This window comes from Mobula hypostoma, chromosome 7 (genome assembly GCF_963921235.1).
Source record: "Mobula hypostoma chromosome 7, sMobHyp1.1, whole genome shotgun sequence".
NCBI classification, from domain to species: Eukaryota; Metazoa; Chordata; class Chondrichthyes; order Myliobatiformes; family Myliobatidae; genus Mobula; species Mobula hypostoma.
Window position 1 is genome coordinate 16,265,261 of NC_086103.1, and position 19,154 is coordinate 16,284,414.

General features: G+C 50.6%; 1 protein-coding gene across 2 annotated transcripts in view; it reads right to left on the reverse strand.

Annotated features, from left to right (window-relative positions):
• Positions 1-19,154, reverse strand: part of LOC134349166 (F-BAR and double SH3 domains protein 1-like) — a 78,144-nt gene that overhangs the window by 19,365 nt on the left and 39,625 nt on the right. For both annotated transcript variants that reach the window (XM_063053092.1, XM_063053090.1), the window contains exons 13-16: positions 13,091-13,246; positions 9,756-9,890; positions 5,276-5,359; positions 2,634-2,784 (exon numbers count right to left, since the gene is read on the reverse strand). In XM_063053092.1, the coding sequence (XP_062909162.1) occupies positions 2,634-2,784; positions 5,276-5,359; positions 9,756-9,890; positions 13,091-13,246 (526 nt within the window). The remainder of the gene's footprint in view (positions 1-2,633; positions 2,785-5,275; positions 5,360-9,755; positions 9,891-13,090; positions 13,247-19,154) is intronic.

A 19,154-nucleotide genomic window follows, 5' to 3' on the forward strand; every position in this document is an offset into this window, starting at 1 on the left:
CAAACATCCGGATCTCCTCCACAAACATCCGGATCTCCACCACGGACATCCGGATCTCCTCCACAGGGACAGCCCGTGACTTGGTCTGCCTTCTCAGCTTCAAGTCACCCCTCCCCCATTCCCTCACTGCGTCCCAGGCTCTCCTCACTATCCATCGCACCCGACGTGACCACCTCACTTCTCACTGCAGCCCGAACAGAAGACCCCACAATGGCCACTATCCCATCCCCAGGACCAGTGACAGAGGGAGGCCCCACCACCCCTGGGTCCAGAATTACACCCAGAGCCAGGATACAAGCTGGGCCATGCCCATCCCCACATCCTTGGCACCCTCCCCAGAATCAGCACGAGCAGAGTCCCCTCCCACCTCACCCCTCAGAACATCCTCTCTCTGATTAGCTGCACAGAATGGCGATCCAAGGTTGCTCTGTTCACCTCATGGACCAGACACTACTTCGCAGAGTATCTAGCCTCGATTAAGGCAATCTGGGAAATTAATCCCACTGGTGACCCCCCCCCCACCCAAAGGCAATGCCCTTTGCTGCTCGTTCTGAGTGTGCTGTCTCAGCTGAAGGCGTCTCCCTCCCCACACAGCCCCTCTCACCAGCCCAGAGGATGCATGTTCTGGGGATGCCCCCCCCCCCAGCATAGGGCAATCCTCCAGCTGTGAGGGGAATACAGCCTTTACCGGGGTAAATCTTCCTCCAGTGCACCCTGGTCTTCAGGACACCTACGCTGAGGCACGCCGACCTCCATTTCAGAGGCACCACTTCCCTCCCCTCCTCTGACAACCAGGCTCTTCCTGAATCTCAACAGCCACAGGACCACTCCGAGCTTGGTTCAACACCTCCTGCCCACTCCTTCTCTCAGGGGAGAAGCCTTCAGGTGCTTCTCCTTTTTCACCTTCCCACCCGTCACCTGAACCCACGCTCAGCGTCAGTCCCTGACTGGGATATTACACAGTCTACACCCAGAGGAGCACAGTTCAGAGAGGAGGCGGGATGGAGTGGATAGGCAGGGGAAGTCCGCGAGGTGTTAAAACCTCAGCGTTCCCATGTGGCTACAAACAATGAAGAGCCAGTCCGTTCTTCTGTCAGCTGCTCCAAAGTCCTCTTCAGCAGCCCCCCTGGGGCTAAGCACTCCGAAGAGGAGGAGTTTTCTGTTACAAACGGAATAAATCCATCCCTGCTCCCCGCAGAGTTAGACTCGAAACTTTGGCAATCTGCCACCCACACCCACTGCTCAGCGCTGAATAGGCACAGCCCGAAAAACTTCATCAAACAGAAACTTTCCAGGCAAAGAAAATGTTTCAGTCCAGTCCACTGCTGAGAGGATACTCCATACTCCCAAAGTCTCCTGATGGCCCCAAAAATTCTTCTTTGGGATTTTGCCACAAATTTTCAACTTTAGGAGAGAGTTCCTAAAGGTTTGAGCCTCTCTCTCAGTACCACCCCTCCCACAGTGTGACCCTCCCTCAGTACCACCCCTCCCAGAGTGTGACCCTCCCACAGTACCACCCCTCCCAGAGTGTGACCCTCCCTCGGTACCGCCCCCCCCACAGTGTGACCCTCCCTCAGTACCGCCCCTCCCACAGTGTGACCCTCCCTCAGTACCACCCCTCCCACAGTGTGACCCTCCCTCAGTACCGCCCCTCCCACAGTGTGACCCTCCCACAGTACCGCCCCTCCCACAGTGTGACACTCCCACAGTACCACCCCTCCCACAGTGTGACCCTCCCTCAGTACCACCCCTCCCAGAGTGTGACTCTCCCTCAGTACCACCCCTCCCTCAGTGTGACCCTCCTTCAGTACCACCCCTCCCACAGTGTGACCCTCCCTCAGTACCACCCCTCCCACAGTGTGACCCTCCCTCAGTACCACCCCTCCCACAGTGTGACTCTCCCTCAGTACCGCCCCTCCCAGTGTGACCCTCCCTCAGTACCATCCCTCCCACAGTGTGACCCTCCCTCGGTACCGCCCCCCCCCACAGTGTGACCCTCCCTCGGTACCACCCCTCTCAGTGTGACCCTCCCTCAGTACCACCCCTCTCAGTGTTACACTCCCTCAGTACCACCCCTCCCACAGTGTGACCCTCCCTCAGTACCACCCCTCCCTCAGTGTGACCCTCCCTCAGTACCACCCCTCCCACAGTGTGACCCTCCCTCAGTACCACCCCTCTCAGTGTTACCCTCCCTCAGTACCACCCCTCCCACAGTGTGACCCTCCCTCAGTACCACCCCTCTCAGTGTGACCCTCCCTCAGTACCACCCCTCCCACAGTGTGACCCTCCCTCAGTACCACCCCTCCCACAGTGTGACCCTCCCTCAGTACCGCCCCTCCCACAGTGTGACCCTCCCTCAGTACCACCCCTCCCACAGTGTGACCCTCCCTCAGTACCACCCCTCCCTCAGTACCACCCCTCCCACAGTGTGACCCTCTCTCAGTACCGCCCCTCCCACAGTGTGACCCTCCCTCAGTACCGCCCCTCCCACAGTGTGACCCACCCTCAGTACCACCCCTCCCACAGTGTGACCCTCCCTCAGTACCACCCCTCCCTCAGTACCACCCCTCCCACAGTGTGACCCTCCCTCAGTACCGCCCCTCCCACAGTGTGACCCTCCCTCAGTGACCCACCTCCAGATGACGCCTGCTCTGTGGAGCCACCGGGTGAGAAATTCCAACTCATGTCCTGAATGTCTGAGGAGTTCCTGCTGGGATTGGCTCCACTCGGGAACTGAAGGTAACTCTCCGGAATGTAGCCGACCTGTGCCGAGAAGTTCCGAGCCTGTGGGAGAGGGGCGTACATGCATTTAACCACGACCCCCTCCCATCTGTGGAACAAGTCCCCCCCCCAATCTGTGCTGACCTCAATGCTGAATAAATGAATGCCTTCTGCCTGTACACAATGCACATCCCTCCGGGTCCTGTCTGTTCCAATGTCCATCACCTTCGTATTGCCTCCACCACCATTCCAGTCACCCACCACATACTTGCCCTGTACGCCTCGCTTTACTGAAAACTAATTCACACCTAATCTAACCCAATAGAGTAGATTACTGTCACGCACTTTTGGTTGGCCTTCCAAAGCAATCTATTGACTGACTGATTCAGAACACCACTGTGAGACTTTTAACCAAAACTAGAATGAGGGAACATATCATTCCTGTACGAGCTACTCTGCATTGGCTTCCTGACCTTTTAGCAATAATTTTAAAAGTTTTCTTGCTTGTTTTTAAAGCTGTCAATGGTCTGGGACTGGAGTACATCACAGAATCATTTTTGTTTTGTAATCCTGCTTGAGGTGTCAGGTTTCTCTTGTCAGTTTCTTAAATTTAAACAATCTTCCTCAAAAGATGGTCAGGTCAGCTTTTCTGAACTATGCTCCAAAAATGTGGAATTCAGTATCTAAAACTATAGGGATGCAGACTCAGTTGGCATTCTAAACACCAGCTCAAAACCTATTTACTTAATCTTGTTTTTAACTAACATTGTTCTCTCTTTTATTTTCATGTTTATTGTCATTTTATTTTCAGGTTTGCATTGTATCCCATTGTAAATCACTTTGACCCACATTGTCTGTGTGAAAAGTGCTCTAGAAATAAAATTATTTTTATTACTACATTTCCTTTAAACTTACCCCTCTCACCTTCAATGCTGGAGGAACCTTTGAAATTAGACATTTCAACCCTTGGGGAAAGATACTCTGTCCACTCCATCTCTGCCTCTCATAATCTGAGAGATCTCTCAGATCTCCCCTCAGCCTCCGGCGCTCCAGAGAAAACAACCCAAGCTGTCCAACCTCTCGTGATAGCACATGCCAACTAATCCAGGCAGCGTCCCGTTAAACCTCTTCTACACCCTTGACATCCTTCCTATAATAGGGCATCAGAACTGTACATACTGCTCCATTGTAGTTGAACAAAAGTTCAACCCAACTGCAACATGATTTCCTGACTCGTTCTCAACGTCTGTAACAATGAAGACGGGCACGCCACCTTCACCATCCTGTAAATTCCATTTAAAACTTTCTTCCATTCACTGTTTCCAACAATGCCACCCTGGCCTAGAACATCACAGCACAAGTGCAAGTTTGGGTCAGAAATCTGATCAGATTCAACGTCAAAGCAAACAGCAGACCCCAGGGGCTGACTACAGATGGTCAAAAACACAAGAAATTCCTTCAGCATTTTGTTAGGGAGATGGGGATTGCAATGTCACTCTACCCACATTCCAGACCAGTCAGGGGTACAGACACACCACACAGCTCTCAACTCCATTGCTGATGGGCCACATCCCAGCACAACCACACGGACCACACACAATCACAGCAACCAGAGATTCCCAGCTCAGTTACAGGGACCAGCAGAGATTCCCAGCACAGTCAGAATATTCCTAGCTCACCCACAGGGACCAACAGAGACTCCAGCACAGGCAATAGGACCAGCAGAGATTCCCAACGTCACAGGAGCCAGAGATGACCAGATCAGCCACAGGGGCCAGCAGTGATTCCCAGTTCAGCCAAAGAGACCAGCAGATTCCCAGTTCAGTCAAGTGACCAGCAGGGATTCCCAGCTCAGTTAAGTGACCAGCAGGGATTCCCTGCTCAGTCAAGTGACCAGCAGGGATTCCCAACTCAGTCAAACGACCAGCAGGGATTCCCAGCTCAGTCAAACAACCAGCAGGGATTCCCAGCTCAGCTACATGTACTAGCAGAGATTCCCAGCAGAGAATCCCAAAACAATTACAAGGACCAGAGACTCCTGGCACCCTCAAGACCAGCAGAGAGTCCCAGCATAGCTACAAGGACCAGCAGAGACTCCCAGCACAGCTATAAAGAACAGCAGAGACTCCCAGCACAGCTACAAGGACCAACAGAGACTCCCAGCACAGCTACAAGGACCAGCAGAGACTCCTAGCACAGCTACAAGGACCAAGAGACTCCCAGCACAGTTACAAGGACAAGCAGAGACTCCCAGCACAGCTGCAAGGACCAGCAGAGACTCCCAGCACAGCTGCAAGGACCAGCAGAGGCTCCCAGCACAGTTACAGGGATCAGGGACTCCCAGCACAGCTACAAGGACCAAGAGACTCCCAGCACAGCTACAAGGACCAGCAGAGACTCCCAGCACAGTTAGAAGGATCAGAGACTCTCAGCACACACAGCTACAAGGACCAGCAGAGTCACAGAGACCAGAAGATATCCCAAGCTCAGTTGATTTTGAATGAGGATTGCTCCCAGCTGATGGACTGGAGGCAAGAGCAAGGAGATAACTCACCTTCACCCAGCCCTCTGTGTCACCATCCTCAATCACTTCGAGGGCCTCACCCTGCGTGATGGTCAGTTCATCGGCTTGCACGGCCTGTGGTTGGAGACATGCGGAATGGTCAGCGGCTCGGGCTGCTGGCCCAGTGGGGAGAGGGTACCCAGTGCTGGGCTGTGTACCCGGAAGGACGTGGGGACAGCAAGAGGGGGTGGAAGGGACACATGAGAATGAACCTCAGACGCTCCAACACTGTGGTTCTCAGAGGCTCAGCAGGGGAGATAGTGATCAAGCCGGGGACGAGAGGGACAGCGGGATCATGGAGTGACAGGATTGGTCGGTGGAGATGAGAGGAATGTCTCCCAGTGACCTGGTGATGGGGTTCCTGAAAGTGCTGAGGGTCACACTGTTAGAGCTCTCTCCTAAAGTTGAAACATTTGCAGCAAAATCCTGAAAGAAGATATCTGGAGATTGCCTGAAGGCTTTGGGGCTGTGGATTGTCATCTTGGCAGCAGACTAGATCAGCTTCTTTCCTGGAAGGACTCTGTTTTGTGACATTTCTTGGCTCATGTCTCTCGAACGCTGAGCAGCAGCTGCCGCTGGCAGTTTGCAAACATTTTGAGTCTAAACTTTGTTGGGAGCGGGGACGGTTTTATTCTGTTTAGTGACAGCGGCAAACCCTTTCCGTTTGGAGTGCCTGGTCCAGGGTGACTGGGTGAAGAGGGCTTTGGACTCTGGACAGTTGGAGGAAGAGCGGGGCGGCCCAGGAGAGGTCTTCGTTTCTGCAGCGGCACAGATGGTGGTGAGTATGAACACTGCACGGACCTCCCTGCCTGCCCACAGCCTTTCCAGCTTCTCCCTCCCTCTGCCAGCTGCTTTCTGTCAGATTCTTGCTGGCTGTCGGACTGCATACAATCCCACAGGGCTGTTGCATTTCAGACCGCGCAGTGACCATCATGGCGGACTGCGCCTCCGAGATGTAGACACTGCAGCTGTACGAGGAGGCTGCGGGTTCGGGGGTTACTGTTTGTGAAGAGGGTCACTGATTAAAAATGCTGTGCAGTGTACTGTACCTGCTTCAGTCGGCAGGAACGCCGCTGTAAAAGCCATGGGTTTTGCGAGGACATTATTGCAGCAGCGGTTTTGAACGGGGAAAACTATTTTCTATTTGAGGTCAGTGAGAGATGTGTTTCTGGCCCTGAGGGTGGGGAGGGTTTCCTGCGGTTGGAGGTGGTGTTGGCCCCCGTACAGAAGGTTGTACTCTCTGGCATAATCCCTGATGTGGCGCCCCTGCCCCTCCCGCGCTCTCTGGGTGAGCTGAGGTCAAAAATCACGCCAATACGCACAGGGCACGGCCGCAGGGCTTTGAACAGCTTTCTCCTTTCAGCGCTGCCTTCTGATGTAGCTGCAGCGGACAGGGGACGTCCAGGAACGGCTCCAGGGGCGTTGTTACACCGTCCTATGGGCCACAGGCCATCTGCGATGCCACGCCTGCAGAGAGTTTGGGCACATTTGGAAGAATTGCCTAAACTGCCAGGCTGCCAACTCTGCCTCAGAGGCACAGGGTGAGACTTCCCCAGGTCTTTGCCCGCTAAACCCCCTCACCCGCTGTTCCATCCCGTCTTCCCCCCCTCCCCGACTGTGCCAGTGGCATTAGAAGTCGGGGATCGGTGCGGAAAGCAGAGAAAAAGAATGAAAGAAGAATCTGAAGGCTTCTTCCACGGAGAAGGAACGGGTGGTTTCTGTTGAACTGGACACGGACGGCCCTGTGGCATCTGAGATACAGCAAAGGCCTGGGGAAGCCGGGCGAGGGAAGGTGATGCCGGAGGCTGAGGATGCCTCTGGAACGGAGGTCAGCGTGCCTCAGCATTTTTATGGTCTCAAAACTCGGAGAGATGTGTCCCCTAAGTCTGGAGATCAGGGGCCACACCAGGAGGAGGATTTACCCCTGGTTAAGGCCGCATGCTTGGAGAATGCCCCCCCCCCAAAAAAAGAGCAAGAGGATAGCCCAGTCGTACTGGGGCCCTCTGGGGTGGCATCTCCTGAACGTGGATCCTCTAGGCTGGGGAGGGGCCGTGTGGGGAGGCAGACCTGCCTTCAGTTAAGACTATACACTAACGGTTCATATTCCTTGGGGAGGGGCAAAGCCCTGTGGGTACAGGGGTCGCCCGCGGGTACGGGGGTCGCCAGTGGGATTGTTGCCTCAATCAAGGCTAAATGCTGTGCCGAGGAGTGTCCAGCTCTGGTGTACGGAGTATTCCTGGATTGCCGTCCCACGCAGGGTTTCAGAGGGAGGGTGTCCCAACAGGTGAGGAGGGAGGGGACTGGTGAGGTGTGCACGGCCTCTGTTCCAGCTCCAGGAGGGTTAGTGGGCTGTCTGCTCTGAGTTCTGAGTGTACAGTGCTGGGTGTTGGTGGACAGCGCGGCGGTGGTGGGGGGGGGCCCGCTCTGCCCCACCTCTGGGAGCCTCCCTCTGTCACTGATCCTGGGGAGGGGTAGTTCCTGCAGTGCAGCCTTCCCATTGGAACCACAGTGAGGGGTGAGCACCAATTTAAGAGACTCCTGGAGTCCCTTGGGTGACTGTCAGCTCTGTGTTCAGAGTTTATGGTACTGGGTGGGTGGGGTGGGGGCACCTGCCCTGCCCATCCCCAGGCAAGGATTCCAGATCCAGAGGTGCCAGGGCCTCACTCTGCCACCGGTCCCGGGGATGGGGCAGTGCCCATGCCCATGGTGGGGTCTCCCACCGGGCTGCTGGGAGGAGTGGGGCGGGCATGTCAGGTGGAGGCATTGACTGCTAGTAGGGTGACGTGACGAGGGCTTAGGATGCGGGGAGGGGGCAAGAGGGGACTCTTTCAAAGTCGAGATGGCAGACTTTGTCGACCCTGGCACTGAGTTGGAACCACAGTGAGGAGTGTGGTTACAGTGAGGAGCCTGCCGTAATGGAGAAGATCCAGCAGTTGGTGAAGGACTGCTGGAGGAAGCTGACCACTGACTGCTGGTCGGGTCTGCAAGGGGCTGCTCAGTCCATTCCTGTCCTTCAAAAGAAGGGCTGGGTAAATGGGCTGAAAAATGGTGGATAGGATTTAATGCAGACAAGTGCTATACTAGGGAGGGAGGAGAAGATGGCGACGCGACGCAACGCGCAGCAGCCACTCCGGTGATGAATATCTGTTATTTGTCAAGTAGGGGCTGTGCACAATCCTGATTTGATGGAGACAGACGTGAGAAGCATGGAGGAACATCCGGAGAAACTTCTAACATGCCTGTTTCGCTGCCGCTGCTACTGTGCGATCGAGAATCTCCAGAGGGGAAGGCCCTGAATCCTCGGCCTTGCCTGTTGCTGGCGGCTGGGGCCGGTGTCAAAGCGCTTGGCAGAGATGGTGCTCGGTGTCGGAGGCTCGAAGTTTTTGGACGGACTCAAGAGTCGGCTGTGGTCGGGTGCTTCCAGGGTGCTGCATCGGCAAGTTTGCGGCGCTGGAGGTTCATGGCAGGGAGAGTGTCTCCCTTCTACCATCTGTGTGAGATGATGGGGCTATCAGGACTTTGAGACTTTTTTTTTTTTTACCATGCCCATGGTCTGCTCGCTATCAAATTATGGTATTGCTTTGCACTGTTGTAACTACATGTTATAATTCTGTGGTTTTTGTCAGTTTTTTTAGTCTTGGTCTGTCCTGTGTTTCTGTGATATCATTCTGGAGGAACATTGTATCATTTCTTAATGCATGCATTACTAAATGACAATAAAAGAGGACTGAGTGTCCTCATAATCTAATCTAATCTATTGCACTTTGGTAGGACCAAACAGGCTAGGTCTTACACAGTGAGTGGTCGGAGTGTGGTTGAACAAAGGGATCTGGGAATACAGGTCCATAATTCATTGAAAGTTGTGTCACAGGTAGATAGGGTCGTAAAGAAAGCTTTAGGCACTCTGGCCTTCATTAATCAATGTATTGAGTGCGGGAGTTGGGATGTTATGTTGAAGTTGTTGAAGACATTGGTGTGGCCTAATTTGGAGTATCGTGTGTAGTTTTGGTCACCTACCTGCAAGAAAGATGTAAACAAGGTTGAAAGAGTACAGAGAAAATTTACAAGGATGTTGCCGAGTCTGGCAGACATGAGTTATAAGGAAAGATTGAATAGGTTAGGCCCCCAAAATGGCATGGACTGGCGACACAGTTTCCCCGCCAGGGATGTTGCCTGTAGGAGGGCACGCGGCTTCCAGCGGACAGCATCAGCTGCGCTGCTTTCAGGGAACTGCTGTGGGTACGGGGTGTAGCCTTGGCTAGACATGGTGCTTCAGATGCCAGGGAGACTGGAACCCATGCCATCATGGTAGGTGTCAAAGAGGCTCAGGGGCATGGAGATGATCCCGGCTGTACGAACACCTGCTCAGCTGGAATTGCTGATATTTTTGTGTGAATAAGCGTTGATACTTTTGTTAAAGAGGGGGTGGTACTGATGGAGGGTTACACTGTGGAAGGGGTGCTGCATATACCTGGTAACTGTAGAGCGCAGTGCAGTGCACAGGGTAGAGACGAGGACCAGATACGTGAGCCTGCTCCTGATTTTCTTCCGGACTCTCGCTGCCATCCTCAAACTCTTCAAAGTCGGCGAAATCCAACTCAGTAAACTGTGAACACCGAAAGACCATAAGATATAGGAACAGGATTAGACTATTTGGCCCATCGAGTCTGCTCTGCCATTTCACCATGGCTGGTCCAATTTTCCTCTCAGCCCCAATCCCCTGCCTTCTCCCCATATCCCTTCGTGCTCTGACTAAGCAAGAATTTATCAATGTCTGCCTTAGATATACAATATCGACTTGGCTTCCACAGCTGCCTGTGGCAATGAATTCCACAGATTCACCACTCTCTAATTAAAGAAATTCCTCCTCATCTCTGTTCTAAAAGGACGTCCCTCTATTCTGAGGCTGTGTATTCTGGATTTAGACTATCCCACCATAGGAATCATCCTCTCCACATCCACTCTATCAAGGTCTTTCACCATTCGATTGGTTTCAATGAGGTCACCCCTCATTCTTCTGAATTCCAATGAATACAGGCCCAGAGTCATCAATCACTCTTCACGTGACAAGCCATTCAATCGTGGAATCATTTTCATAAACCGCCTTTGAATCCTCTCCAGTTTCAGCACATCCTTTCTAAGATAAAGAGCTCAAAACTGCTCACAATACTCCAAATGAGGCCTTACCAGTGCTTTATAAAGTTTCAACATTACAGCCTTGCTTTTATATTCTAGTCCTCTTGAAATGAATGCTAACATTGTTTCAAGACTCATTTTCAGATAACCAATGGAGTAAAATTTGTCATTTGGTTAATAACTCATCTATTTGTGCCAGTTATTCCTTGATACAGTTCAAGGTTGTGCATTGGGCCCATATGTCAAAGGATAAACTAGTGCATATTTTTTCCAATTATCAATCCTATTTGTGAAAGATGTTGTACTGAGCTGGCCACTTTAACTCATGTGTATCGGTCTTGTATAAAGCTAAATAACTTTTGGAGAGATATTTTTAAAACACTATCAAGAGTTTTGGACCCGGATCTACAACCTAATTTGCTTACGGCAATTTTTGGGATTATCCCATCAGAAACAGGAAATATTCCTGTTTCCGCTCAATGTATGATAGCCTTTTTCACTTTATTGGATAGGAGAGCCATTTTATTGAAGTGGAAGGATTCTAATCCACCTACGGTCTTTTATTGGCCCTCCTCCATTACGTCCTGTTTAAGTTTAGAGAAAATAAGTCGCACATTTGATACATCCTTTAAATTTGAGCAAATCTGGTGACCTTTTATTCAATATTTTCTTTTAATTTGAAATATTACTCTTCTAATTACTCTGCCCAGTCCCTTCTTTTGTTTTTTTTTTATATAGTGTAGTGTGGGTTTTTTTTCGTCATTTAAAATTCAACATTTTTTCTTCCCTCTTCATGAACTGCTAAGAGGAGAATTGCTGTTTTCTTTTTTATTATATATTTTATACTAGCTTAACAATATGTATGATTTCGATAATGTCTATCTTAATCTCGGTTTGTATTGTTATTGATATATATATTTGAGATAATTCTCCTCTTGTTTGTACTTATGTTCCTTTTAAATCAATAAAAAGATTAAGAAAGAAAGAAAGAATGCTAACATTTACCTTCCTCACCACAGATTCAACCTGCAAATTAACCTTTCAGAAACCTGCATAAGGACTCGCAGGTCTCTTTGTGCCTCAGATCTTTGCATTTTCTCCCCATTTAGAACCTTTTCATTTCTTCTGTCAAAGTACACGACCATACAATTCCCAACACTGTATTCCATCTGCCACTTCTTTGCCCATTCTCCTAATGTCTGTCCTTCTGTAGCCTCGCTACTTCCTCAAAACTACCTGCCCCTCCAGCTATCTTCATATCGTCTGCAAACTTTGCAACAAAGCCATCAATTCCATCACCCAAATCATTGACAACTAACGTAAAAAGAATCAATCCCAACATAGAACTCTGTGAAACACCACTAGTCACCGGCAGCCAGTCAGAAAAGACTCGCTTTATTCCAACTCTTTGCCTTCTGCCAATCAGCTCCCAGCTATAATCTTTCAGCCATGATTCAGTGATGCCTATGACATCATTCCTGCCAATCTGCAACTTTTCTGCAAGTTCATCTACCTTATTCTGTATACCGCGCATGACTACTAAAGTCCTGTCACCCTTTCCGATTTTGTTGCACCATGCTCAGCCTTTCGATTCATAACTTTGTCTGAGGTCTTACAAACATCTGCCTCCACAACCTCTCCACTAACTATTCTGGCACTCTGGTTTCCATCTTCCTACAACTCTAGTTTAAACCCTACTACCCCTAACTACTCCTACACTAATTCCTTAAACTGTATAATTTTCCTATTTCTGGCCTCACTAGCACATGGAATGGGTAGCAATCCTGAGATCACAACCCTGGAAGTCCAGCCCCTTAACTTAGCACCTAACTCCCTATGCAGAACCTCATCACTCGTCCTACCCTTATCATTGGTACCTCCATGGACCACGACTTCTGGCTGTTCACCCTCCAACTTAAGAATGCCGAGGACTCGATCTGAGATATCCCGGATCCTGAGGTATCTCTCCCACAGAACCTCCTGTCCATTCCCCTAACTAACAAAACCCCGATCACCACAGTGATCTTCCTCATTCCCGTCTAAGTCACAGTGCCAAACTCAGTGCCAGAGACCCGAGCACTGTGACTTTCCTCTGTTAGGTCAGCCCCACCTCCCCCCTCACCCTGACAGTGCCGAAACCTGTTGTTGAGGGGGATGGCCACTGGGGTACTCTGCACTGTCTCCTTAACCCCTTTCCCCTTCCTGACTGTCACCCAGATTCCTGTGTCCTGCACCTTGGATGTAATTACCTCTCTATATATTCCATCTCTCTCCCTTTCAGCTTCCCAAATGATCCGGAGTTCATCCAGTTCCAGCTCCACTTCCTTAACGCGGAATGTTAGAAGCTGCAGCTGGATGCACTTCTCACAGTTGTAGTTGTCAGGGACACTGGAGGTCTCCCTGCCCTCTCACACCCCGGAAGAGGCGCATTTCACTATCCTGCCTGTCGCCATTACCAAGCTGAACAGATATAAAATAACTTGAGCTTTTCTTTCCTTTGCTTTCTCAGACTGAAGCCTCGAAGAGCTAAAGCCTGAAGGTACCACTCTGATTCTGTCTGCTCATACGATGGGCGCTGCGACAATGGCAGAGAGGTGGTGTGGTGTCAGGGTGGGGGGGGGTCAGTGAGTAGGGTCCACAGGAGTGTGTTTGGAGGGAGAGGTCTCTCACCTCGGGACCTCCGTTGGAGACACGGGCCTCGCTCAGCCTTCTTTCGCGCTCCAGCTCCTCCTGCGCCTGCGACATGGTGCTACTGACCCAGACGTCCACCTCCAAACCCGCCGTTCGCAGCAACGCCAACCTCGCCGCCGCCTTCCGCTTGCTCACCTGCCCAGACACATCAGAGCCAGGGTCACACACGCCCAGCGCAGAGTAACATGGCACCCATAACAACACCCACAAGCTCACCACGTCACTGCTTAGTTTGCAAAATGGGTGACCTCCCCCCCCCATTCCCCACATTATTTACACAGTGTGGGACCCCCCCCCATTCCCCACATTATTTACACAGTGTGAGACCCCCCCATTCCACACATTATTTACACAGTGTGGGACCCCCCCATTCCACACATTATTTACACAGTGTGGGACCCCCCCATTCCCCACATTATTTACACAGTGTGGGACCCCCCCATTCCACACATTATTTACACAGTGTGGGACCCCCCCCATTCCACACATTATTTACACAGTGTGGGACCCCCCCATTCCACACATTATTTACACAGTGTGGGACCCCCCCCATTCCACACATTATTTACACAGTGTGGGACCCCCCCCCATTCCCCACATTATTTACACAGTGTGAGACCCCCCCATTCCACACATTATTTACACAGTGTGGGACCCCCCCATTCCACACATTATTTACACAGTGTGGGACCCCCCCATTCCCCACATTATTTACACAGTGTGGGACCCCCCCCATTCCACACATTATTTACACAGTGTGGGACCCCCCCCATTCCACACATTATTTACACAGTGTGGGACCCCCCCATTCCACACATTATTTACACAGTGTGGGACCCCCCCCCATTCCACACATTATTTACACAGTGTGGGACCCCCCCCCATTCCACACATTATTTACACAGTGTGGGACCCCCCCATTCCACACATTATTTACACAGTGTGGGACCCCCCCCCATTCCACACATTATTTACACAGTGTGGGACCCCCCCCATTCCACACATTATTTACACAGTGTGGGACACCCCCCATTCCCCACATTATTTACACAGTGTGGGACCCGCCCATTCCACACATTATTTACACAGTGTGGGACCCCCCCCATTCCACACATTATTTACACAGTGTGGGACACCCCCCATTCCCCACATTATTTACACAGTGTGGGACCCGCCCATTCCACACATTATTTACACAGTGTGGGACCACCCCCATTCCATACATTATTTACACACCGTGGGACCCCCCCATTCTACACATTATTTACACAGTGTGAGACCCCACCATTCACCACATTATTTACACAGTGTGAGACCCCCCCATTCCACACATTATTTACACAGTGTGACACCCCCCCATTCCCCACATTATTTACACAGTGTGGGACCCTCCAAAATTCCACACATTGTTTACACAGTGTGGGACCACCCCCATTCCACACATTATTTACACATTGTGGGACCCCCCCAATTCCATACATTATTTACAGTGTGGGACACCCACCATACCCCACATTATTTACACAGTGTGACACTCCCCATTCCAACAATTATTTACACAGTGTGGGACCCCCCCATTCCACACATTATTTACACAGTGTGGGACCACCCCCATTCCCCACATTATTTACACAGTGTGGGACCCCCCATTCCCCACATTATTTACAGTGTGACACCCCCCCATTCCCCACATTATTTACACAGTGTGGGACCCTCCCCAATTCCACACATTATTTACACAGTGTGGGACCCCCCTATTGCACACATTATTCACACAGTGTGGGACCTCCCCATTCCCACATTATTCACACAGTGTGGGACCCCCCCATTCCACACATTATTTACACAGTGTGGGACCCCCGCATTCCACACATTATTTACACAGTGTGGGACCCCCCCATTCCACACATTATTTACATAGTATGAGACCCCCCCATTCCACACATTATTTACACATTGTGGGACCCCCCCCAATTCCATACATTATTTACAGTGTGGGACATCCCCCATACCCCACATTATTTACACAGTGTGACACCCCCCATTCCAACAATTATTTACACAGTGCGGGACCCCCCCCATTCCCCACATTATTTACACAGTGTGAGACCCCCCCAATTCCACACATTATTTACACAGTGAGACCCCCCATTCCACAAATTATTTACAGTGTGGGACCCCCCATTCCATACATTATTTACACAGTGTGAGACCCCCCCCATTCCACACATTATTTACAGTGTGGGACCCCCCCCCATTCCATACATTATTTACAGTGTGGGACCCCCCCATTCCATACATTATTTACACAGTGTGAGACCCCCCCATTCCACACATTATTTACACAGTGTGAGACCCCCCCATTCCACACATTATTTACACAGTGTGGGACCCCCCCATTCCACACATTATTTACTGACCCCCCCACCTCAACAAGTCACAGCACCCAGCAACCCACCTGTCGAACACTAGCCTAACCACAGGAGAAATTACAAAGGTCAGAGTAAATGTTATAATGACTGTACACATCTGTCACCAGAAACAAGCCTGAGATTTGCTCCTGTAAGCAAATACAGCTAGTCTATAGAAAAAAAAATATATAAAACAGATATTTTTAAATCTATAGTTCAATGAAAGATCAACTGGAGTGCAGTAGGGAATCTGCAGATGTATATAAAATGTATACAGTTGCTATTAAAAAGATATTCACCCTCCTTGGAAGTTTTCATGTTTTATTGCTTTATAACATTGAATATAAAGCACAAAATTGTATGAGTATTCAACCCCTTTAATATAACACACCAAATCATCGCTGGTGCAGCTATTTGGTTTTAGAAGTCACATAATTAGTTAAATGGAGATCACCTGTGTGCAGTCAAGGTTGTAGTAAAAATACTCCTGTATCTGGAAGGTCCAACTGCTGGTGAGTCAGTATCCTGGTAAAAACTACACCATGAAGACAAAAGAACACTCCAAGCAGCTCCATGAAAAGTTACTGAAAAATACAAGTCAGGAGCTGGATACAAGAAAATTTCCAAGTCACTAAGTATCCCTTGGAGTACAGTTAAGTCAACCATCAAGTGGAAAGAATATGACACAGCTGTAAATCTGCCTAGAGCAGGCCGTCCTCAAAAACTGAGTGACCGTGCAAGAAGGGGACTAGTGAGAGAGGCCACCAAGAGACCTATGACAACTCTGGAGGAGTTACAAGCTTCAGTGGCTGAGATGGGAGAGACTGTGATACAACAACTGTTGCCCGGGTGCTTCACCAGTCACAGCTTTATGGGAGAGTGGCAAAGAGAAAACCACTGTTGAAAAAACTCTCATGAAATCTCAGCCAGTTTGCCAGAAGGTATGTGGGAGATTCTGAAGTCAGCTGGAAAGTTCTATGATCTGATGAAACCAAAACTGAGCTTTTTGGCCAAACACCGCACATCATCAAAAACACACCACACCATCCCTACCTTGAAGCATGATGGAGGTTGCATCATGCTGTGGGGATGCTTCACTGCAGCAGGCCCTGGAAGGCTTGTGAAAAATACAGGGAAGTCCTGGAGGAAAACCTGATGCAATATGCAAGGGAACTGACTTGGGAGAAGATTCGTTTTGTTTTCCAGCAGGACAATGACCCCAGGCATAAAGCCAAAGCTACACAGGAATAGCTTAAAAACAACAAAGTTGATGTCCTGGAGTGGCCAAGTCAGAGTCCAGACCTCAATCCAATTGAGAACTTGTGGCTGGACTTGAAAAGGGCTGTTCATTCACGATCCCCATGCAATCTGACAGAGCTTGAGCAGTTTTGTAAAGAAGAAGGGGGAGAAAAGCTGACAGGGACCTATCCACACAGATTTGAGGCTGTAATTGCTGCCAAAGGTGCATCTACTAAACACTGACTTGAAGGGGGTGAATACTTATGCAATCAATTATTTTGTGTTTAGTAATTGTAATTAATTTCGATCACTTTGTAGAGATCTGTTTTCACTTTGACACGAAAGAGTCTTTTTCTGTTGATCAATGTCAAAAAAGGCCAAATTAAATCCACTGTGATTCAATGTTGTAAAACAATAAAACATGAAAACTTCCAAAGGGGGTGAATACTTTTTATTGGCTTAAATAGCAATTAAGAACAAGAACATGAGATAACGAGATAAAGAGTCCTTAAAGTGAGATCAATGGTTGTGGGAACATCTCAAAGGTTGGGCAAGTGGGTGTAATTATCCTCTTTTGTTCAAGAGCCTGATGTTTGAAGGGTAGTAACTGTTCTTGAACCTGGCGGTGGGAGTCCTGAGGCTCTTGTACCTTTTATTTGAAGGCAGCAGTGAGAACAGAGCTTGGCCTGGGTGATGAGGATCTCTGATGATATGATGCTGCTTTCCTCCGACAGTGTTTCCTGTAGATGTTCTCAATAGTTGGGAGGGCTTTACCCGTGATGTACTGGGCCAAGTCCACGATCTTTTGTAGGATTTTCTGTTCAAAGGCTTTCGGGTTTCCATAAGAGGCCGTGATGTAGCCGGTCAATACACTCTCCACCGCACATCTACAGAAGATGCCATGAAGAATCTCCGAAGCCTCTGAAGGAAGGAGAGGGTCTGTCGTGCTTTCTTTGCTATTGCATTTCTATGATGGGTCCAGGACAGGTCTTCTGAGATAGTGACACCCTGGAATTTAAAGTTACTGATCTTCTCCACCTTTCATCCTCTGTTGAGTACTGGCTGATGGACCTTGATTTCCCTCTCCTGAAGCCTACAATCAGTTCCTTGGTCTTGCCGACATTGAGTGAGAGGTTGTTGTTATGACACCACTCAGCCAGATTTCAATCTCCTTCCTGTACGCTGATTCATTACCACTTTTGATTCAGCCCCCAACAGTGGTGTCGTCAGCAAACTTGTAAGGGATGTTGGAGCTGTGCTTAGCCACACAGTCAAAGGCGTAAAGTGAGAAGAGCAGGGGGGTAAAATAGCTGTGATGATGGAGATCGTGGAAATGTTGTTGCCACTCTGTACCGACTGGGATCTAGACATGAGCAAATCGAGGATCCAACTGCATGAGGAGGTATTGAGGCCAAGGTCTGGGAGCTTAGTGATTGGTTTTGAGGGGGTGATGGTATTGAATACTGAGCTGTAGTCAATAAAGAGCATCCTGATGTTTGCATCTTCGCTGTCCAGATGTCGTGTGGAGGGCTAACGAGATGGCATCTGCCGTGGATCTGTTACTCAGTTAGGCAAATTGGATTGGATCCAAGTCACCTCCCAGGCAGGGGTTGATAAGTTTCATCACCAGCCTCCCAAAACACTTCACGATGTAAGTGCCAGTGGACATTAGTCATTGAGGCAGACCAGTGACCAATTAACCTACTAACCGGCGTGTCTTTGGACACTGGGGCACCTGGAGAAACCCACACGGTCATGGGAAAGAACAAACGAGCTTGCTTACAGAAAGGGCAGCTTTGAACTTGGCACACCGACTCCCTGAGGGGCTGCAGGGTCTCTCTCACCGAACTCCGACTCCCCGGGGTCTCTCCGACCGAGCTCCGACTCCCCGGGGGGCCGTGGGGTCTCTCTCACCGACTCCCCCGGGTCTCTCCGACCGAACACCAACTCCCCGGAGTCTCTCTGACTGACCTCCGACTCCCCGGGGGGCCGCGGGGTCTTTCTGACCGAACTCCGACTCCCCGGGGGAGCCGCGGGGTCTCTCTGACTCCCCGGGGGGCCGCGGGGTCTCTTCGACTCCCTGGGGGGCGGCGGGGGTCTCTCCAACCGAGCTCTGACTCCCCGGGGGGCTGCAGGGTCTCTCTCACCGAACACCGACTCCCCTGGGGGTCGCAGGGTCTCTCGGACCGAACTCCGACTCCCCGGGGGGCCGTGGGGTCTCTCCGACCGAACTCCGACTCCCCGGGGGGCCGTGGGGTCTCTTCGACCGAGCTCCGACTCCCCGGGGGGCCGCGGGGTGTCTTCGACTCCCTGGGGGGCGGTGGGGTCTCTCCCACCGAGCTCCGACTCCCCGGAGTCTCACCCACCAAACTCCGACTCCCCGGGGGGCTGCG